General features: G+C 37.6%; 1 protein-coding gene across 7 annotated transcripts in view; it reads right to left on the bottom strand.

The window, feature by feature from the left end:
- Positions 1-23701, bottom strand: part of Bicd1 (BICD cargo adaptor 1) — a 195824-nt gene that overhangs the window by 63668 nt on the left and 108455 nt on the right. For 6 of the 7 annotated variants that reach the window (XR_013050257.1, XM_006995906.4, XM_042274397.2 and 3 more), the window contains exons 3-4: positions 6005-6157; positions 513-938 (exon numbers count right to left, since the gene is read on the bottom strand). Coding sequence is in view for 6 of the 7 variants with exons in the window: in XM_006995906.4 (XP_006995968.1) it covers positions 513-938; positions 6005-6157 (579 nt within the window). In the remaining variant the exon portion in view is untranslated. Of the gene's footprint in view, positions 1-512; positions 939-6004; positions 6158-17556; positions 17783-23701 lie in introns of those variants that run through there. The other variant, XM_076568386.1, reaches the window with a different exon arrangement.

Raw genomic sequence — 23701 nt, 5'->3', positions numbered from 1 at the left:
TGTTTTGTATTTATAAACATGGAATCTTGGCTACTTTCTATTTAGGAAGTCCTTTGTGTCTTTAAAGCTAAGAATGTTCCTAGGGAATGCAATCATTAACCTAAAAGCTGTATTTTCTGTCATTTTACTTGTATATAATATTTTGAATTCTTTTATCATTCAGAAATATATGAATAATTTTTCTTTTCATAGACCACACTGCAATCTACTTAGTAAGTTGAAAAATCTCCTTTCTTATGATGCTGCAGATTGAATTCAGGACCCAGTACTTGCAAGTTCTCTACTACTGAGCTATTCCCAATTCATTTCCCAAGTGATGCAAATGAGAAACTTCTTTTCAACATTCCTTCTGTCATGTCTTTCTAAAATATCACACTTCTAAATTTCCTAGCTGAAGAATCAATATGTGAAAAAATTAATTAGGAAGAAAAATCTGAGAACCAGAAGTCCTATAGCACACTGCATACCATCAACATGGAATTCATTCTTGTAGATTTAAATGAAGCTCTTACCTGCATGAGCTGCTGCTTCAGTTTCTGAATTTCTGAAATGTTCAGTTCACTGAATAAATCAGACACGGGGTGTAGGGATTCTCCTTTCCTTGATGTGGGAGTACGATAGTCTCCATTCAGTTTCCCAAGAGGCCCATGGATATGCCCATTCATCTTGTCATCATTGTTTGGCTCACTCCCATCCTCAGCAAACTTGAGCCCATCTACTGAGATGCTGATGTGGTTATCACTAAGGTTGATGTACTGGGACAGCTCCTTCCTCAGGTTGTTTTTTTGTTCTCTTTCATTTTTTAGTGTCTCAAGGGCTTCTTCCAACTGATGCTCTGCAATCTCTTTCAGTCGAATGGCATCTTCCAGCTGGCTGTTCAGTAGCACTGTTTCTTCTTCAAATCGCTTAATTTCATGCTTTAAGCCTTCATATTCAACCTAAATTAAGTTAAAGAAGATTCATAAAACTAAAATTTGGGCCTTACAAAAATTTCCATTAAACATTCTAATGAACTTAATCATTTAAGTATAAACAGTCTACAAAATAAATAATGAAAAGTACATACTATATTCTTATGGTATACAAAAGTTACACAGATATGAACACATACACTCATACACATATCTATATATACAACTATCTATATTTTAAAAAAATAAAAATATATAATTTAACATCTAGCAGAAATGAAAAGGTATCTACTACACTAGGACATTTTTTAGGATCTAGTGGACAAAAAGATACATTATTTATTAGGATCTATTGTTTTTCTAATAAGCAACAATAAATTATTTTGGTAACATTTTTTCAAATTTTTGAATATGTAACACCCAAGAAAAAATTTTTTACTACCAAATTTTTTATTTCATTAAAAAAAAAACAGTTTTAATATTCATACAAACTTTTGTTTAAAAGATCACAATAAGACCAAAATTTCAATAAAACATCATTGAGAATAAGATATAAAATGCCAAAAAATTAACCCCAAATAATGAGTATCTATACTGTTAGTGATGTAATATTCTTTTGAATTATAATAGGGAGTCTGCTCAAAAAACCTTTGGTCATAGGAACTATAGATGACAGTGTCTCTGAGCTGGTATGCCTTCCTGGAGATTCTGCCATGGTACTAACCATGTGCCACCTTTTAAAAACATGTTATCTGGGGCACACATGGTGTGAGGCAGGTACAAGTAGATATCTGTGAGTTTGATGCCAGCATGGACTACATAGTAAGTTTCCAGGCCAGTCAGGGTTATATATTGAGCACCTGTCTCAATAAAAAAAAAAAAAATTAAGTACCTTTTTATTCTCCTAGATATCCCTTAGTATATCAATGCTCCTCCACAATGTTTAAAACCAAATTCTGCTCTTCGATAAGCATTTGCTTAATAAATAACTACTTTGAAAAAAAACTAGAACAAGTACTAAACATTCTTACTAGATACGAATATAAACTGTACATTTAGTTTTACATTTATTTGTTTTTTTATTGTTTAAACTGAATCAGGGATCATAGACCATTATTGCTTTCATATATATTTTACTTCTCTACCCTTTTCATAACCTTAATGCATTTTTTTGATTGTAAAAATGTTGAGGTACCAGTTTAATTCGGATGTAGATTTGGCTGAAATAAACAAGACCTAATTGAAAATGCCTTAGTTAAGATAGAAGGACTTTACCCTGTGTAACAGAATGGGATAGCCGAGGCAAGCTTGGAATCTCAGCTCCATGACCTCCTACTACAGTCCACACAATCCAGGAGGGCTTTGCCATCTTGATTGTGTCCCCAGTGGAATGAAGGAAAGGATATATCCTCTCCCTTTAAGGACCCCTCAAAGTTGCCTACATTGTTTTTCCTCATATACATATAACATTTTGCTGTAAAGAAAGTGAAAAATGTAATCTCTAGTAGGATCAGACTTGTACAGTTGAAAATTGTAAATAAAATGGAAAAGGAACAACAGCATTCAGTGTTATAGAAGGTCACTAGAACACACTAGGGACGATTCATGAATAAAAGCTGTTTCTAAGAGTATTAGTTACATATGGGGATGAGGAGAGTATTAATTATTTAAAGAATGTTCACCACCCTACAGTTTGGTACATGGTTGATGGACCTGACTGAGTGATTATAACAGATTTAAACTAGAATAGACCTAGACCTTGTTTTTGAGCAAGTCCTTCTGAAAGAATTTGAACTTTTAGTTCACCTTTGCTGAATTACTGGCACAAATAATTGATTTATAAGTGAATTACAGACTCAAGAATACAACTAGCAATAATTGTAAAAACTCAGAATGCAAACCAGTTAGGAAAACAAAACCATCTATTGTGGTTTGAATGTGAAATATTTATGAGTTTGAACACTTAGTCACCAGCTGGTGGTGCTGTTTGGAAAGGTTATGGAACCTTTGGGAGATGGGGTCTCACTGGAAAAAGTCAGTTACTAGGGAGAGACCTTAAGGCTTTATAACCTGGCCAGATTCATGTTCTTGCCTCTATACCTTTTCTATCTGCAACCATGCCTTTCCTATCATGAGGGACTGTTACCTCCAAGCACCAAAAGACAAAATGAAACTTTTCTCCAGTAAGTTGCTTTTTTCATAGTATTTTAATCACAGCAATAAGAAAGTAGCTAAGACAGAAACTGGTACCAAAAAGTAAAATCATTGTTGTGATAAACCTGACCATGAGGTTCTTAAGCATTAGGAACTGGTTTGTGGGAGAATGTGGAAGAATTTGGGACTTTGGGCTAAAAAAGCTGGAATAGTGAAAAACAAAGTTTGATGGGTTGTTCTGGTAGGATTTTGGAAAGTCAAATAAAGAGAGAAATGCAGATAATGGTGGGCTGGTGCATGATAGTTCAGAGGGAAACAAAGAATCTATGCAGGATGTCATTCATGTGATATTTTAGATGAATTAAAATATAATGAACTGATGTGCTTTGTTTGTGAATATCTAGGCAGGACACAATTCTACATGTTTAATGGTTATTACTATTTTTATGTAGGTCTTTGGTAATAGAGAGTAATAATTGGTGTAGAAGGGTATTAAAAATATGTCTCTTTCAAAAGAAGAAAGCCTAAGCTCTGATGTCCATGTGATTTCCAGTTCCTGGTAAGCAATTACCTAGGGAAATATTTACCTAGGTTGAGAACATAGAATCTGATAACTGTGATATGAGCAAACCAGGCTCCAACTCAAGTGGCAGCAGAACTTACTAGTGACTGGTTTTGCAGGCATGAGAGATAAGAAAGGATCATGAAGTCTTCTTCCATAGTTTCAAAGACTTTTGAGAACAGGCAGCATGTGGCATGGATAAAGTTCCTGAAAGTAGGCCCTGGGAATCCATTGTGTGAAGCTGTGAAAGTGAATCCTAAGTTGTAGTGGAGACACAAAATATTAGAGATACCAGAATCATGAGACATCTGCCAAGGAAAGCTGTAGGTGTGGTATGAAGCCTACCTAAGACAAAGGCTATATGTACTGCAGAGGGCAGATCTGGAGGAATGGGGCCCAGCGACTTTCATCACAAGCCCCAGATGGCAGACATGAAGCTATAGGATTTAGTTAGACTAAATACATTTTGCACCAAGAAATGCCCATGATCCTAGAGAGGCTAGAAGCAGAATGTTGTGGTTTGAATGTGAAATGTCCCCTGTAGGCTCATATATTTGAATACATGACTCCCACCTAGTGGTGCTGTTTGGGAAGGTGGTGGAAATTTTAGGAAGTAGAGTCTTGCTGGTGGAAGTTGGTAACTGAAGGTAGGCCTTGAGGACTTATAGCCCAGGTCCACTACCTGATCACTTCTCTGTTTCCCATGTAATATGACCATCCAACTTCTTGTTCCTGTTGCCATGCCTTTCCTGCTTGCTACCTGCATTCCCCACCATGACGGAATATCTCCCCAGCAACTGTAAACCAAAATAGATCCCTTCTCCCAAAGTTTTTTTTTGCCAGGGTGTTTTATAACAGTAACAAAAATGAACTAAGACACCATCCAAGCCTTGTTACAGGAAGAAAACATAAATTACAATGGACTTTTATGATAAGGTTATAGCTAAAAAAGAAATCAAGTATTTAAAATGAAAGGAAGAGACAGACAGGAGGACTAGAGATGAAAGAAAGGGGAAGAAAACAAAGAAAAAGAAAGGAAGGAAAGGGAGGAGAAGAAAGATAAAAGAGAAGGGAGAAAGAGGAAAGGGGCAGAGAGGAGAAAAAGGAAGGGGAGGGGAGGGAGGGAAGGAAAGAGGGAAGGGAAGGGGACAGAGAAGGGAAGGGAAAAGGGGAGGGGACAGAGGGGAGGAGAGGAAAGGGAAGGGAGGAGGACAGGAGGGAAGGGAAGGGAAGGGAAGGGAAGGGAAGGGAAGGGAAGGGAAGGGAAGGGAAGGGAAGGGAAGAGAAGGGAAGGGAAAAGAGAAGGGAAGGGGGAAGGGAAGGGGAAGGGGAGGAAGGCAGACAAGTTTTTATAGGAAGATGTGGTTGATATATTGTGTTCCCCAATAAACTTATCTGGGGGTCAGAGAACAGAACAGCCACAATATTAAACATAGGTTTAGGCAGTGGCAGCATACGCCTTTAATCCTAGCATTCTGGAGGCAGAGATCCGTCTGGATCTCTGTGAGTTCAAGGCCACACTGGAAACAGCCAGGCATGGTGACACACGCCTTTAATCCCAGGAAGTGATGGCAGGAAGAAGAAAGGTATATAAGGTTTGAAAACCATAAACTAGAGGCTTTTTAAGCTTTTAGACTTTTGAGCATCAGTTCAGCTGAGATCCATTCGGGTGAGGACTCAGAGGCTTCCAGTCTGAGGAAACAGGATCGGCTGAGGAAGTGGCGAGGTGAGGTTAGCTGTGGCTTGTTCTGCTTCTCTGATCTTCCAGCATTTACCTCAATACCTGACTCTGGGTTTGTTTTTATTAATAAGACCTTTTAAGATTCATTCTACAGAAAGATCTTAAGGATGCTATATAAAACAAGTTAGTACACCCAATAACAACAAGAAGTTGATAAGTTAAATTTATTAGAATACATCTGACTTACTACTAAAACAAATTAGCATTCTTCTTACTTAATAAAACTGCATTGTAAACTATATTACTTACATTTCTTTCTTATAAATTTTAGCTGACATAGGAAGATTGAGCAATTCCAGCAAACAAATTAAAGGAATATAAAAAGATCTGACAAGTTCGTTCTTAAGAAATAAAGTATAGGGCTGACGAGATGGCTCAGCAGTTAAAGAGCACACGCTGATCTCAATTGTCAGCACCCATGTTGGGTGTCTCACAAGTACCCCTAACCCAGGCTCCAGGGAGAGTCAAAGCCTGTAGCCCCAACAAGCACCTGTACCCGTTTGTGCTCATACACACGCATAAAATAGTAAAACTAAGTATTTTGAAAAAAAAGAAAGGAAAGAGTGAACCTCATTTATTAGAAAATGTAGACCCATCTGTGTTATAACTTTGTAAGAAAATCTTCTTAAGCCTCACCTGGTTCTGTTTTAATGTGGACACTAGTTTCTGTAATGTAATATTTTCTTCTTCCAGTTCCGTATAGTCCTGAAGGAGTCTGGTCTCCCGGAATTTATATTCTCGGATTTCATCTTTCATTCGTATTCTCTGTAGCTCCACCATCTCATTGTTCTGAAACAACAATATAAACAATCAGTATAAAACTTCCTTATTCTAGATTTTAGAAAACGTAGGGAAAAAATACTTGTTAAATAACAGAAAAGATTTTCTGGAATTAAATTGGTACTGCCTTTTTAGATGACAATGTAATTATATCTAGCAAAATTTCTAAGCACAAATACCTGACCCTAAGCACAAGCAATTTGACATTTAAAAATCATCCTTAAACATATTTTCAAATTAATAAATAAAAAGCAAAGCAAATTCATGTTTATTCACACAAAGAATGGGAAATAGACTAAATTTTTGCTATTTGGAGTCACACTGAAATAAATTATTTTACTCTTGAATTATAAAATTATTTAAAATGAGAAATACAATCAGAGGGAACTTTAATGTGTTAAAATGGAAATATAGCTACAATATATTATTAAATATAAAAATAAGCTGTAGACTAGTATGCACAGTAGGATCTCATAAGTGTTAAAAGTAAGGGAGTGGGCTAGAGAGATGGCTCAGTGGCTAAGAGCACTTGCTGTTCTTGTAGAGGACCTGGATTGGATTCCCAGGGCCACATGGCAGCTTACAACCATCTGTAACTCCAGTTCAGCATATTCTACGCCTTGTTCCACTTCCACAGGCACCAGACATGCATTCAGTGCACTAACATACATATAGAGAAAATACACACATAAATATATATATATATTATATTTGGTTTTTCGAGACAGGGTTTCTCTGTGTAGTTTTGGTGCCTGTCCTGGATCTCTCTCTGTAGACCAGGCTGGCCTTGAACTCACAGTGATCTGCCTGGCTTTGCCTCCAGAGTGCTGAGATTAAAGACATGTGCCACTGCCACCCAGCAAAAATAATTATTTTTAAAGTAAAGATCTCTATTTAAATAAATAAGGGTGACTTCGTATTGTAGTGCACATCTGGATTTTCCGAACTTGGAATGTAGAGGAAAGAGGATTGGGGGTTCATGGATGGCTTGGGTTATATAAGACTCTCTCTCAAAAAAAAAACAATAAAAATGAATAAAATTAAAGAAATGCATATATGTGTACATGCACACACAAACAAACATCACTTTTATGTTATAAATATATTTGTGAAAATTCTCTCCAAATTTGTCAATAGTGGTTATTTGGCAGGGATAGGGTTAGGCAGATCATCACAATAAGCAGAGGACCTATTGTAGCTGGAGTTTTCCTGCCTTGCCCACAGTCAGGACAAATCTTTGTCACCCTCCAGTCCCACAGCTGCTCAGACCCAACCAAGTAAACACAGAGACTTATATTGCTTACAAACTGCATGGCCGTGGCAGGCTTCTTGCTAACTGTTCTTATAGCTTAAATTAATCCATTTCCACAAATCTATACCCTGCCACACGGCTCGTGGCTTACCGGCATCTTTTCATGCTGCTTGTCAGGGTGGCGGCTGGCAGTGACTCCTTCTGCCTTCTTGTTCTTTTATTTCTCCTCTCTGTTAGTCCTGCCTATACTTCCTGCCTAGCCACGGGCCAATCAGTGTTTTATTTATTGACCAATCAGAGCAACTTGACATACAGACCATCCCACAGCACAGCCAAGTGCAGACCATCTCAGACACCTGCACTCAGGCTTGTGGTCCTAATCATCCTCTATGTGGACCTGCTGGGTAAAGCCACAAGGAACCCGAGAACAGGCTCCCACAGGACATACAGAACATCCCACAGCAGTCTATTACTTTAATTTTATAACCTATGGATAACCACAAGCAGGCCCTACATAAAATTCTCCATTGTTTAAAAACCCTTATTGGTAACCTCTACTCCATGTATATTTATACTGTACTCCCTTTCCATCTCTGTAGAAAAAATGCACTAACTACTTAACCATGCTAATTTATGACTGATATGACTTATCACTCTTAAGTATGAATACAGGTAATGAGTGAGGGAGAAACACATCTTTGTGTTCATAGCTTGGGAGATAAACAGGAGTCCTCAAATAAAAAGAGAGTTAGGAAATGTTATATTAAAACTACCCATTTTTTCTTCTAGACCTCTCAGAACATTTAAAATGCCAATATACATTGAGCTTGTGTATATTAACTGCTGTGGATATCGCTCTATATAAATAAAGCACTGATTCGCCAGTGACCAGGCAGGAAGTATATGCGGGACAAGGAGAGAGGAGAATTGAGGAAGGAGGAAGGAAAGGGAGACTGCCTGGAGCCAGGACAAGCAGCATGTAAAGACACCAGTAAGCCACAAGTGACGTGGCATGGTAAAGATTTATAGAAATGGGTTAATTTAAGATATAAGAACAGTTATCAAGAAGCCTGCCACAGCCATACAGTTTATAAGTAATATAAGCGTCTGAGTGATTATTTTATATGTGGATTGTGGGACTGCAGGGCTTGGTGGAACCTGGAGAAAGTCCCCAAGCAACAAATGGTGCCCAACGGCTCGAGTTTCCACCTTAAACCTGATAATATTTAATAACCAATTCTAAACAGAGACAAAACCAGGTTCCTGCTTCATGTTTCATATGGGCAGCTAAACACCACAAAATGTGGGTTTGAACTACTGGCGGGTTCCTGGCGTGTGCATTTGACTGGCAGTATTTCAGTAATGAGGCGTCTGCCAGCGGCGCATTACGCTGTGTGGTAGATTTATTCTTTACTAGTATTAAAAAAAAGAGAGAGAGAGAGACAGAGAGGTTTCTGGGCTACATGCTACTTTGATAAAAGCATAGACCCACTATTTCTGAGACTTGATAACTCCCAGAGCTGGTGGAAAATATACCACCGCCATGTTGGGAAGTTAAAGTGGGTGGAGCCAGCAGCCACAGCACCAGTTTCAGGCTTAGAAGGCTGCAGTTTAAAGCAATAGGTTCACAATAAGACTGATTCAGAAGGAATAGTTTATAATGCATGTAAAAATGTACACAGGCTTAAAAAAAAAAGAAACATATACTGTTATAAACAAATAGTTTTTAAAAATAAAGTCTTTAAAAAAACAGTAAAGGTAATAAGCCATGTAAAGATGGTTATCATACAGAGAATCTGGATTATGTTGTCTTTGATATTCGTAACTGAAGAAAACCATTTGATTGTAAAAGCTGTTCAGTTATGCCAAAATGTAAATTTTAAAGGTACCTTGACTTCAAAATTTAGATATAGGATATGTTACTTTGGAAAAGAGGTTCTGCTTTTGTTTCCACAGAAAGCCAGAGGCTATGGATTTGTTCCAGATTAAGATACATCAGATTTGAGCAGCCAAGACCCCCTAAAAGGTCTCCAATGACACCATGGCCCAGATGATCCAACATCCGGAACAGTTTCAGGCAACTGGCTCAGATGATACACCCTCATTGACTACTCCATAATCCTAAAATTTTCTTTGTGTCCCCATAAGATACAGCGCCCCCCTCCAGCAGGAAGTAGTAAGAGATGCTATGCCCAAATTCCCAAATATACTAAGCTGGCTTTGGAGATGGAATTGGCTCACTCCCCCTCTAAACCCAGACATATTGTTTTTAAAAAAAATGGTTAAGAGATTCTTGTGTCCCAAATCAGAAGAGCCCTCTGGTGTGAGACAGAGAAAAACCAATATTTTTATTTAAAACAGGTTGATTATAAATATAATCTCTTTCTAAAAAAAAAAAGGGGGATAGTTTAGATATGATAGGATGAAAGGGTAGATTAATGAACCTACTTTTAAAGAGTAACAACTTGTTTAAAATGTTTTACATTGCCATAGATTTTAGTTTACTGATACAAATTTAAACTTAATTTTGTTATACTGTATATATATTTCTATTCTTGTGTGAGGCATTATGTTTATGCAACTCATTTAAAATTGTAATGGATAATTAAAAAATAGATTAATAATTAGTCATCTATGATAACCATATTTGTAGCCATATTAGTTAAATCTTCTAGGTATACTTAGATATATTTCAGATAGATAGGTAGTCTTCAAACACTTCAAAGACATACAGAATATGGCATTTTAAATGTTTTAAAAATTTAGACTTTCTGGACAGTGAGACATGTCTGCTCCTGACAGCACCGATTTACTTCAGAGGAGTATGGACATCGAAGATACTCCATATGGAGTTTATCTTCACCTTGACAAAAATAGCCATTTGGGCAAGAAACTGTTCTTGCCTGGACTGCTTGATCAACTAGACATGCAGGACCCATAGGAAGGTAACCACTGAACTTTGCTTGACAAAATGGTCCTTCAGGTTCCTGATTTGCAAAGGAAACTACAAGACATTCTACAGGACACAGAAAAAAGTGAATGAGAGACTCTAGCCCTTGGGCTGAAGACTGATGCCCCAACTTTACAAGAGAACTTTGACTGTCCAGGCTGTCAGCTGTCTCTGTCTACCCTGCAAGACTCCCGAAAGTTGCTTGCATCCTTCTCCCATTTCTCAGGTAGTATTATATCCTTCTGAGGTCTTTGATGTGGTTAAAGACTAGATACTTACAATTTTCCTTAGTTATAATAAAAGATAAGTTAAATATACAACCTTAAACACAAATATAAGATAGATATCTTCTTTAATATTCTATCTGTAATTCTTACTTGATAATTGTTTTGTTATATGTAATTTTACTATGTTGAAGTTAAAACCTTCCTTTTTGAAAAAGAAAAAAAAGGGGAAGTGCTGTGGATATCGCTCTATATAAATAAAGCACTGATTGGCCAGTGACCAGGCAGGAAGTATATGCGGGACAAGGAGAGAGGAGAATTGAGGAAGGAGGAAGGAAAGGGAGACTGCCTGGAGCCAGGACAAGCAGCATGTAAAGACACCGGTAAGCCACAAGCAACATGACAAGGTATAGATTTATAAAAATGGGTTAATTTAAGATATAAGAACAGTTATCAAGAAGCCTGCTATGGCCATACAGTTTAGAAGTAATATAAGTGTCTGAGTGACTATTTTATATGTGGATTGTGGGACTACGGGGCTTGGTGGAACCTGGAGAGAAGCCCTCAAGCAACAATTAACACTCTGTTAGAGCAAAATATAATATGCACCATTTCCTAAATGTATTTGACTATAAGACCTTTATGTTTTTCAAGGAATATTTTAAATAATTTATACACTGAATCATTGGAAACAAGAGTATTACATAGGCAGAGAAGCACAACTTCCAGCTACTTAGGCCCTAAACACAGGGAGCTGACAAGAACTCACTTTGCCCTCATACAGCCCAGGGGTCAGAGGCAGCCAATTATTATCACACCTCACAGGTCAATATTAATTAGTCCTACAAATGAGACAAGACACATATTAACCAGGCCAACTCTTCTGTGAAATTCTTCATCTGAACATTTTTCTAAAAGTATACTCTGGACTTTCCAAGCACTTGTCTCCCAGCCCAAACCTCAGGGCAAATAGTCTTTCAATCTAACTTGGTAATGCAAAGGAACCTTTACTTATTCCCTGGTGGTGTAGCACCTCCCTGCCCATCCTCCTAAGTAACCCTAAAAAAATATAAATAAATAAAAATAAAAACAACAACAACAAAAATTTTGCCTTTTGGGGAGTGGGATGGTGTTGGTGAGGCATTGAGGCTTAACTTCAGACTTCTGCCATGATGTTGGTGTTGTGAAGAATTCCCGGAAAGAAGCTGTGTCTGCAAAGACTGGCTGGTTAAAACTGCCCTGATGTTGAGAGTTTGGAATGTTGCTGGTCCAGAGGCTAACTACCTTATCTTGGGCTACCTTTAAGACCATCAGTAGTCATTCCTTATCCACCTGTAGAGTGGTAGAACTAACATCCTATGACTAATAGATTTTTTTTAAAAAGGAAAAAACCTTTTGAAATCTATTAACTTAGCAGACCGTCCCAAAAGCTAAGAATGTCACCAGACAGCATTTGAGGACTACAGAAAAGCTTCCTCCATCTTGCCATAACTACCTCTCTAATGTCCCCACCAACATATTTTAAATATGTCTTGATTTATGACTTTCTTTGGTCTGCAAAACTATAAAACTTCATAAAACCACTTCCATGTTGGAACATGGAATTTGGGATAACCCAAGTCTATGTTCCCAGGCCACAGTCATTCACAATGGCTCCAGAATAAACTATCTCTTATTCCCTTTAAGATGAGAGCTGTTTAGTACTTCAAAAGTTTTTGATGCCAAAATGTGGGACTCTGAAAATGATCCATTTTTTTACCAGAGGAAGGACCTGAGTGAAAGCCAGTTCCCTGCCTGGAACCGTTGAGTCTGGGCTCCTTGGTGTTATTTCCTCAGGTGGGTTGTTAGTGAGTGCTTTCTGCGGCTCATGGGCCTCTCCTGCTTTGGTCAACAGTCCACTTGTTTATTCTGAGCTAGTAAATTAAAGATCCCAATAGAACATAAACCTTTTTAGTTTACTTTCAAAGTTCTTGGTTTAAGGTATCTAGTTCATTTGTTTGCTTTGAAAGCAGCTTGGTTTAGAAACTTAGTTTGGTTTGGCTTGCTTGCTTGCTTTCAGATCTCTAAAGGCATTTTGGATTTTGCTAAAAATTGGAACTTTAAAGGCTGTTTGTTTTCTTGTTTTTTGTTTGTTTGTTTGTCTTGGCTTTCTTCGTCTTTGAAATATTTTGATTTATTAACTTTTGGGCTTTGTCTCCTGACACTCCTCCTCAACTTAAAATTTGGGGTAACCTTTATCTGTGTTATCAGGCCATGGCCACTCAAAATGGCTCCAGAATAAATGATCTTTTATTTCCTTTATGGTGACAGCTGTGGTTTTGTTTTTTTTTTGTTTGTTTGTTTGTTTTTTTTTTTTTTTGTGTGTGTGTGTGTGTGTGTGTGTGTGTGAATGAGGTTAATAAACCTCTTGCCTAAAGTGACTTAATAGCTTAGCACCCCTTCTCTCCCTCTTCCTCTCCCTCTTTCTTTCTCTCTCCCTCTCCCTCTCCTTCTTCCTCCTCTGTTGGACCTCCTTAAAAACGTAGTAGATGAAGTAAATCACAAAGCAAGACAACTGTTACTTAAATAATGGCATAAAATTAAAAAGTAAAAGACTAAGTAAAATGCATGTGGGAGCCCATAGAGGCTCTCTGTTAAGGCCTTGCTCAAGGTCAGAGAGTCTGAGCTTGCTTTACCCAGGAGGGCTGCATAATGGGATGATTTGACCATGGGCGTGGTTACCAAGTATTCTGAAGGGTCTACACTTGGCTGAACATTATGCTTTGATCTTGCAAGGGCTTTTGCCTCTCCTCTTGGCATTGTTTAAAAAGCCCTATGAATCAAGTCTCATCAAGTCTCAAGGCAGCTAGGTATTGATCCAGGGACCTCCCAAAGCTATCCTGTGTCTCTGTCTTTCACCTTGTCACTATCTTTCTTTCTATCATTTCCTCATTCCTCTCTCCTCCACCCAAGAACCCTTCAAAAGGTCAGGGTTGGTCCTCGACAGACTCCCCCTCAAACGTAAAAAGGTTAGACAAGATAATCACATCCTGTGAAGGAGTTCAGGACATGCCATGTTCACATCTTGATTATTTTAAGCTGAAAGCACTGGAGGAAACAGCAGATACAGGAAGGGCGTCCTGCACTTCCCTTTCAACCTGAAGCTGGCCAGAAGAGAAAAGTGCTGTCCTTCTTTATAAGAGAAGAACACTCTTATCATTAGAGACAGAAATCATGCTGAAATAGATTTATACAAACAAACTTACTATGGTAAGTCTGATTTCCTACTGCCTTCTCCCAACAATTTACTAGGTCAAAACCTCAACATAGGCAGAGGCAGAGGCAGAGGCAGAGGGGGCTCTGTGAGTTTGAGGCCAGCCTGGTCTACACAGCAAGTTCCAAGCCTGCCAGGAATACATAGTATGACCCAAAGAACAAAACTAACAACAAAAAAAGTTAAGACTGGAATATTTAGGTATTGGCTCTTAAAACCTTCCCTGCCTCCTCTTCTGAAATGATCCCTGAGCCTTAGGTGCAGGAGTTGTATTGTAGATGTACCCAATTTCTTAAGCTACTTTTATCAAAGATGTTAACAGTAGCAGTTTGAAACAAAAAGGCTGAACCTGTCTTCCAAACTAGTTTATTAAGAACCATGGGCACTGATAACTTAAAAAACAAATCAGACCATTTAGAGATGAATCAAGAATGGAAGGGCTAATCCATAATGATGACCCCAGCTAAGACTCCTAGCAATAGTAGAGAGGGTACCTGAACTGGCCTTCTCCTATAATCCTATATAATCTCCTATAATCAATTATAATCCTATAATTGGTGATTACCCTGATTGTCAACAGAGCACCTTCATCTAGTAACTGATGGAAGCAGATGCAGAGATCCACAGCCAAGCATTAAGCTCCAGGAGTCCAGTTGACAAGAAGGAGGAGGGATTGTATAAGTAAGAGGGATCAAGATCATGGTGGAGAAACCCAGAGACAGCTGACCTGAGCTAATGGGAGCTCATGGACCCTGGACCAAGAGCTAGAGAGTCTGCATGGGACAGACATAGGCCCTCTGCATGTGAATGACAGTTGTATATATTGGTCTGTTTGTGGGGCAGTGGGATCAGAACCTGTCCCTGGCACATGAGCTAGCTTTTTGGAACCTATTCCCCATGCAGGCATGCCTCTCCCAGCCTTGATGCAGTAGGAGGAGCTTGGTCCTGTCTTAACAAGATATGACATGCTTTGTTACACCTGACCCTTTCTGAACAGAGAAGGAGTGAACACGGGGGATAGATGGGAGGTGGGGGGAGGGAACAGGAAGAGAGGAGGGAGGAGAAATTGTGGTTGATATGTAAAATAAATGAAAAATTTTAATAAAGAATGGAAGGACTACCAAAATAACTGAAACATAAAAAAAAATAACACTTGTAAACTTTACACATATTATTATATGGTGAGAGCTAATATTGGTTAGTATATCAAAAAGGGAATTTATGTGCTCAATCTACATTCCTAGAAGTGGTTAGGTAAGAAGTTAGTAAATACACTGTTAGGAGTTCTTGGAAGCACACAAGAAAATCCTTGTAGGAACCAGCTATATATATACAAAAGCTAAAATATCACCAAGACTTCTTAAGTCATGACTTGACCTTTGGAAAAGTCCTTGACTTTTCCGAGTAGCTTTTGTGATAGTAGCTGGGTTCCATTACATTTTCCTGCAGCCTGCAGCAATATAGTAATAATTAAATGGTGTATCCTTGGTGTCAGAGTAGATACAAAGAACAATAAAACAGGACAGAAATGGGCAGAAGAGAGCTCAAAGAAAACAGACCAGAATATAAAGTCACAACAGAATAAAGACAATGATGAAGCACTAAAAGTAAATATTAGAACATAACAATTGGCAGTGGATTTCTATAATTTGAGAAGGGTCAAAGAAAAAAGACAGGGCAAGATACTCAACTTAAAACTGTTAAAATTTAGCCAATAGGAGATAGTCAGTAATTTAAAAAAAAATTACGAAAACCTCAATGTGTCAAAAGGAAAACAAATACAACAAGCAAATGATAAGCAGAGTAAAAAACTTGTACCAAAAGATTAAGAAAAATAAATTAGTATTTAGCAAACACTAATAGTAGGACACTAAAATCTAATAAATGTGCAAATTTTAAGACAAATAAATTATTCCTTTGGGCTAGAGAGATGGCTCAGCAGTTAAGAGCACTGGCTCTTAATTGAACCCAGGTTCAATTCCCGGCACTCACATAGCAGCTCACAACTGCCTATAACTCCAGTTTCAGGGGATCTGACACCTTCACAGAGACATACATACAGGCAAAACATAAATGCACATGAAATAAAAATAAGTAAATTATTTTTTAAAATTATTCCTTAAGTTCATATTTAGTTTATAAATTATTTATTCTACAAATAAACAAAAATGGCATGTTTCTTATTAATTCTTTGACTTTTTTCTGGGTATCTATATATTCTAAGCTTTGTTAAAGGATAACCTCATAAACTCATCAAAATAGCATTATGGAGCCAGGCTTGGTGGTGCATGACTCCAATCCCAGCATTCAGGGGACAGAATCAGGATGATCAAGAATTCAAGCTATTTAGCCAGTTTAAGGCCAGTCCAGGCTAACGTGAGACTCCATCTCCAAAAACAACAATGCCACTGATACCTACCAAGCAAGTAACCAAGAAAAGTAAGTAACCAAGAAGAAAAAAAAATTTATATATATATATGTGTGTGTGTGTAAAATATATATATATGAAGCTTAATATATGTCAGGTACCTTATTTGTGCCTTATATGGTCCTAATAGCTCATGTCTTGAGAGCTTTGGGAAGTGGTGAAACCTTTAGAAGACTGAATAAGTTAGTTTACTGGGGTGTATGTCCTTTAGGAGAATTCTGGATTCAAGCCCCACTTCCTCTGTTGTCTTTGCCTCCCAGCTATCATGTATTGAACGTTTTGCTCTGCCATAGATCCCTATATTGGGCCACCTTGCCACAGGCCCAGAAGCAATAGAAACAGTTGACCATGAGCAGAAATCTTTAAAATCATGCACCAAAATGCACGTTTCTTCCTTATAAGTATTTGTGGCAGGTATTTTCTCAATGACAGAAAGCTGATTAACACACAGGGCTTGCTGAAGTGGTAGTTTTTAAAATGACAGTCTCGTGTACTCAGAATAGCCTCAAACTCAGTATGTAGTGAAGATGACTTCCAGTGTCTTATCACCTGCTTCTACTTCCCAAATGGTAGGATCACTATGGCTGGCTTTCTTTTTATAGATTTTTTTCTTTTCTTTTTTAAAAATAGGCACTCACTACGTAACCCAGGCTGGCTTCAAACTTGTCATTCTGCTTCAGTATCCCAAGTGCTAGGATTATAATCATGAACCATAGGCTGGCTAAAATGGAAAACTTTTTTATCTTACTAATAGGAACATAAATTGGTTTGATTATTTATAAAAGCAATATAGCTTTCTATAGATCTTCTAAAAGTCTGTTCTGATATAGCGACACTACTTCTAGAGTGATCTCTTGAATAAAATCTTAAATATATCTAATAAATGTAGGTGGAAATTTCTGTTCTGCCAACAACTCCCAAATACCCAGCAGTCACTTCCCAAATTGCCACACAGAAGCTTATATTAATTGTAACTGCTCAGCTATTAGCTCAGGTTTATTACTGACTAGCTCTTACACTTAAATTAACCCATAAGTCTTATCTATGTTTAGCCACATAGCTTGGTACCTTTTCTCAGTTCGGCATTCTCTTCTTGCTTCCTCTGCATCTGGCTGGCGTCCTCTTCCCAGAATTCCTTTTGTCTGTTTATCCTGCCTATATTTTCTGCCTGGCTACTGGACAATCAGTGTTTTATTAAACCAATTCTAGTGACAAATCTTTACAGTGTACAAGAACATTATCCCACAACAAATAAATGTGCACAAAAGTCATTGAAATAATAACATAATAATTAATGTTACCTCTGTAATTGTAACTGTTCCAAGTGCTTCACATTGAGCATTTACTCAATACTTGTAACAGTCCTGTAAAGCAGGTGCTGCCATTAGTCCCATATGCCAGATAACAATACTGAGGTTCAAGAGGATAAATCATCTGCCTGAGGTTATTCAGTTAATATGTGATGATTAATGTTAATATGGAGGTGAACATACTTATAAAATTTGCACTAAGCTTCTCATTTCAATTATCTGTAAAGTTTTAAGTAAGAAATTTATAAACAAGTTTTACTTAATACATTATTCTTAGTTAGTATGAAATGGTATGTTTCTAGCTTCAATGAAATTTCCTGATAATACAATTTAAGATAAATTATGGCACCGTAGGCCAAGAATAGAGCAAATAAGATTGGTTTTAGTTTGCAACTTGGTAGAATGTATTCAAGAAAATTCAAGTCTAATAGTAATTAAAGCAGGACATCAACACTCTTTTATTGCAAAGACTCCTAGTTGAATTCAGCTTCTATAAAGATTGTGGTCCCTTTTTTATACTATAACAGGATGCCTGGGACTAGGTACTTTATAAAGAAAAGGAATTTACTCCTTACAGTTCCAACATCTGAACCTTAGGAGAACCCATTCAAACCACAGTAATAACCCTGAACTCTACTCAGTTCAGACTGGAGTACAATAAAGAATTGATCAATTGGTTGTTAATAGAGAATTGATCAACTTCAAGGCCATCAACTTCTAAGATGTGTGTTAGCATAAAAAATGATCTAAAGCCAGGCCTAGTGATATATACCTATAATTAACAGCAATTAAAAGGCCAAAACATGAATATTCTAAGTTCCAGGACAACCTGACCTATGTAGTAAGTTCAAAGTCTGCTTAGGTTGAATACTGAGGCCCTGTCTCCAAATAACTTATCTTTAGCTGGGGAAATAAATGGGTATATAGCTGGTATTTCATACAGAGACCCATTATGTTATAACCTTAAAGGACACAAGCCATGTGTGTTTTGCTCTGAATCAGACACTTACCCTGGAGAAAGCAGCTCATGGCAAGAGAAGTGCCTTCTAGTGTTAAAATTAATTATAGATGCAATTATGCTCTTCCCACAAACCATATTGCAGTGTTTACTTTTGTGACAACTAGGAAAGCTTAGGTGGAAATATCCAAAAGGATGCTTACAGAGATAGGTTTCAAAATGTCTCATTGCCAAGTACTGCCAGTGAAAGACTGATTCAAACATGATGCAACTGTACTTTATCCCATGAGCAGTGTAATAAAGAAAGACATTGCCTTACAAATGATGTCTCTAGTACTATCTGGCACATTTGCACAGAGTAGAAAGATCATTCTTGAAGGAGACTTTGCAGTAAATTAAAATACAGCAGTGTTCTATTTCTCTTTGCCACAGACAGACTGGAAAGTTGTGATTACATATGACTCTTTGCACGTACACATCATAAGCATTTGCCAACTCAATAGTATTTCTCTCAATCTGAAGCTTAATAGTGGATTTGCCCATCACAATAAGAGAGTAGTAACTCTGTCTGACCTTGGAGTGACTCATTGCCCTTCTATGCTGACTGGTGCAGGCAGAAAAGAGTAATGCAAACTGAATTGGGTAAATGACAATGAGATGGATATCACCAGCTCTACTACTTTCATTCTGTCAACTTTAAGCATATCTTTGCTGTTTGTCTAATAGACATTATAGACTGAGATATGAAAAATAACTGGTTGGTAACCAAAGTTATATATTTACCATCTTTTATTCTTCCTATTTCACTTTCTTATTGGTATAGAACATGCAGTTATAAAGGAAGAGATGGTAGTGACATAACCCTGTAGTAGGCTAAGTAACAGTCCCAAGTGTACATATCTCAATCCCTATAACCTGTGACTGCTGCCTTATATGGTGAGACAAACTCTGCCAATGTGATTAAGTTCAGAAATTAAGATGGAATGTAATTCTGGGTAAGCTGGATAAACCCTAAGTGCAATCAGATTGCCACATTAAAAAGAAGGCAGACACAAAGAGGAGAGGAAGTGAGACACTGAAACCAGATGCCATGCTACTGGCTCAGAAAGATGTAAGGAGGGCCATGTGCCAATGAGTGCAAAGAAGCCTGCTCTGGGATCTGGAAAAGAACATATGCATGTTCCTGTCACCTCCAGAGGGGGTTTGTCTGTGACACCTTGACTTTAACCCAGTAACTCATAGACTTCTGTACTCCACAACTATAAGGAAATCAGTTTTCATTGTTTTAAACCACAACATATTGTAGTTTCTCACTAATGCAGCCATATAAAATTAATACATCTTCCAAGGATGAGGGTATAAAAATTGATCCTTGGAGAAGAGAAAGAATCTTACAAACTGGGCTGTAGTAGCTTTAATCCCAGGACTCGGGAGGCATTAGCGAGTGGATTTCTGTGAGTTCAAGGCCAGCCTTTTCTACAGAGCTCCAGGACAACCAGAGCTACAAACAGAGAAGCCCTGTCTTGAAAAATTAAAAAAGAATATTACATATTACAATGGTTTGTGGTCTTCTCAAGCTACATCTCAGTGTTTAATTTTGTGACAATTAGGAAAAGTTAGAAGAAAAGAGCACAAAAAAGACATATTACAAAAAAATTAAAAAGAAACAGTTGTTAAGCTTACAATGACAAGCATTATTACTTGCAAGGCCCAGCTTCATTATCATGAATTTCTAGGGACAAGAGGTGAGTTGCTATCCTAATAAGCTCTCTTGCCGTGTACATTCACACTACTGAAACAGCTATCCAGAATATATCTGGCTTCCACTTTGTACAGGTTGCAAATCTCTACCTCATTTTAAACATACACTCTTTTGTGTCTATATTAAAACAAGAATAATTTGCCTAGAAATAATGTCAATCGCCGGGTAGTGGTGGCACATGCCTTTAATCCCAGCACTCAGGAAGCAGAGGCAGGCAGATAGATCTCTGTGAGTTTGAAGCCGGCCTGTTCTACAAAGCAAGTTCCAGGACAGGCACCAAAACTACACGGAGAAACCCTGTCTCGAAAAACCAACAAAAAAAAAAAAAAGAAAAGAAAAAGAAAAAAAGAAAAAAAAGAAAGAAAGAAAAAGAAAGAGAAAAGAAATGTCAATCTATTATTATGCATATTTCAAAACAGTTGTAGAGTTACACAGTACATCAAAAGAGAGGAAATATATTTGGCATAGATTTCTACAATCTGGTACTCTTGTTTATATTTTGAAGTGTTTGTGTACTATGAAAGCCTCAAAAAGATGCTTAGTTACAATTTTGTTTTTCAAAAATTTTGTTTAGTAAAACTAAAAGTGTATCAGAAAACTATTAAGTCTATTAATGTTACTATACAAATGATGATATAAAGCTAAGTAGACAAGCATAACACCCTTCTTATGAAGTCTTCTATATTCTACTTCAAATTCAAATTCAAAGTTTGGGCCTATTAACACATGAAGCATGAGTCATATCTTCATTGACTAAGCATTAAAAAGAGTAGCTTGAAGCTGGGCATGGTGACTAATGCCTTAATCCCAGGACTCAGGAGGCAGAGCTCTGTGAGTCCCAGGAAAGCCTGGAGTAGTTGTGTTTTTTTTATGGAGACTTATTCTTACTTATGAATGCCTGGCCTTAGCTTGGCTTGTTTCTAGCCAGCTTTTCTAACTTAAATTATCCTGTTTCTATTTAACTAGGATTTGCCTCTGGGATTTTTACCTTTCTTTATTCTATATATCTTTCTTTCCTTCTTACTCTGTAGCTCGCTGGGTGGCTGCCCCTGGCACTCTCCTCTCTTTCTCCTTTTCTCACTCTCACTCTTCCCTAGATTTCTCCTCCTTATTCTTTCTGCCTACCAGCCCCACCTATTTCTCTCTCCTGACTACCTATTGGTCATTCATCTCTTTATTACACCAACCAGGTATTTTAGATAGGCAAAGTAACACAGATTTACAGAATTCAACAAATGAAACATAAAAGAATGCAACACATCTTTGCATCATTAAACAAATATTCCACAGCATAAACAAATGTAACACATCTTAAACTAATATTCCACAACAGCCTGGTCTATGTAGTGAGTTCCAGAACAGCCAGGGCTACATAGAACCTGTCTCAAATAAAACAAAATAAAAAGTATAGTTTAATTATAAATTAATTATAAAACTCACCATGTTGCTCAAATATAAGCTTCCTGTAACTTTAAGAAATTAAATCTTAAATAGATTCAGGTATCTTTGATTGTCAGAGTGAGGCATAAATTCCCACAGGAAAATTAAATGGTTGAACAGAATCTGAGTCAGGCTAGACTTCCCAACCAGGATAGTCTGAATAAATATAGGTCAAGACATGGAAAAAAAATTTTAATTGTTCACTAAGCATTCCATCTGAAATGCTGACTGCATTACTTCTCCATCTGCTCAGGCTGCATAGGGAACAAAACCTGAGCTCAGGGTGCAAGATAAATATTCAAAATCAAGGTACTATTTTTAGTCTAAGAATCAGTATGTATAAAACAGATTGAGCATGTATCCTTATTCTTGTATTGTAAGAGGTGGGAATGCTGTGGGATGGTCTTTCTGTATGCTGTAAACATATATTGCTACCATTGGTTAATAAGGAAGCTGCTTTGGCCTATGGCAAGACAGGTTATAGCCAGGCAGGAAATCCAAGCAAAGACACAGAGAGAAGAAAGATGGAGTCGGGGCAGATGCTGCAAGCTGCCAGGGAACAAGATAGGTAAAGCCACGAGACACATGATTAATAGAAATGGGTTAATTTGAGATGAAAGAGCTATTTAATAATAAGCCTGAGCCATAGACCAAACAGTTTGTAATCAATATAACCCCTGTGTGTGTACTTGGGATCGAGTAGCTACAGGACACAGGAAAACTTCCAGCTACAGTGGGAATGACCCTACTTAACAAAATAGGAAACGGAAGGAGGGAGGGATGAAAGGAAGACAAAGAGCAGAAGGATGAGAGGAAGGGGTGGAAGGAGGGAAGGAATAAAGAGAGGAAGGAAATTCTTATATACATGCTAAGTGCATAGCATATCAGTTCTACATTTTAAATAGCAGACTTTCATTCACAATTTATTACTTGTAAATTGACCTTGAGAGAAGTAAAGCCATGCAAGATTACTTTTAAAACTTATTTTTTAAAGCTTGTATCAATCAGCTCCAACTGCCATTTCTATTATGTGTCCCGAGCAATGCTTTCTCGACATCTTTTAATTTAGTAAGGCCATTCCTGCAATTTCTTATTTAATTCTCTACTTGGCACTGGTTTAATATTTTCTATTACATAGGAAACTGATATAACTCTTATATCAAACCAGAATTTTATACTCATCATGGTCCAAAGCAGAAATAAAAGTCACTAACAATAAATAGTACAATATTAATGTTGGATCTCTGTGAGTTTAAAGCCACCTTGGACTACACAAAACTAATCCAGTCTAAAAGAGAAACCAAGCCAGGCAGTGGTGGCACACACCTTTAATCCCAGCACTAGGAAGGCTGAGACAGGAAGAGATATGGCTGGGCAGAGAAAGGAATATAAGGCGGGAGGAGACAGGAGTTCAGCCCTTTTCAGCTGAGGACTCAGGCATTCAGTCTGAGGATTTGTAGAGACAGGATCTCGCTTTCCTTTTGGCCTGAGGATTCTGTAGTGGTGAGAAGTTTCTCTAGTGACTTGTTCCTTTATCTCTCTGATATTTCAGCACTTATCCCAATATATGGCTCAGAGTTTTTATTATAAGACCATTTAGGATTCATGCAACAGGGAGACTCGAACTCACAGAGATCTGCCTGCCTCTGCCTCCTGAGTGCTGGGATTAAAGGTGTGTGCCACCATGCCTGGTAAGTTTTGTCTCTTTATAAGATCATTACTGACAGTATCTCAATTCCTGCAATTCTTCTTGATACATTTTCTCCTACCATAGCCACTAGCCTCCCTGTTCATATCTTAGTGACCTACTTTTCTAGGTCACTATCTCCAAATCCCAGTGCCTCCCTCATCTTCTCTTTGTCCTGAACTGGCTTCCCATTCTGAAAAACCCAAGATGGAATGAAGATTTGCACACTTCCTTCTTCACATCTACTCAAGGCCTAGGATTGATATATACATAATCTACTTTTTAGGCA

Source organism: Peromyscus maniculatus, chromosome 3 (genome assembly GCF_049852395.1).
Source record: "Peromyscus maniculatus bairdii isolate BWxNUB_F1_BW_parent chromosome 3, HU_Pman_BW_mat_3.1, whole genome shotgun sequence".
NCBI lineage: Eukaryota > Metazoa > Chordata > Mammalia > Rodentia > Cricetidae > Peromyscus > Peromyscus maniculatus.
This window is presented reverse-complemented; position numbering and strand designations above follow the sequence as displayed.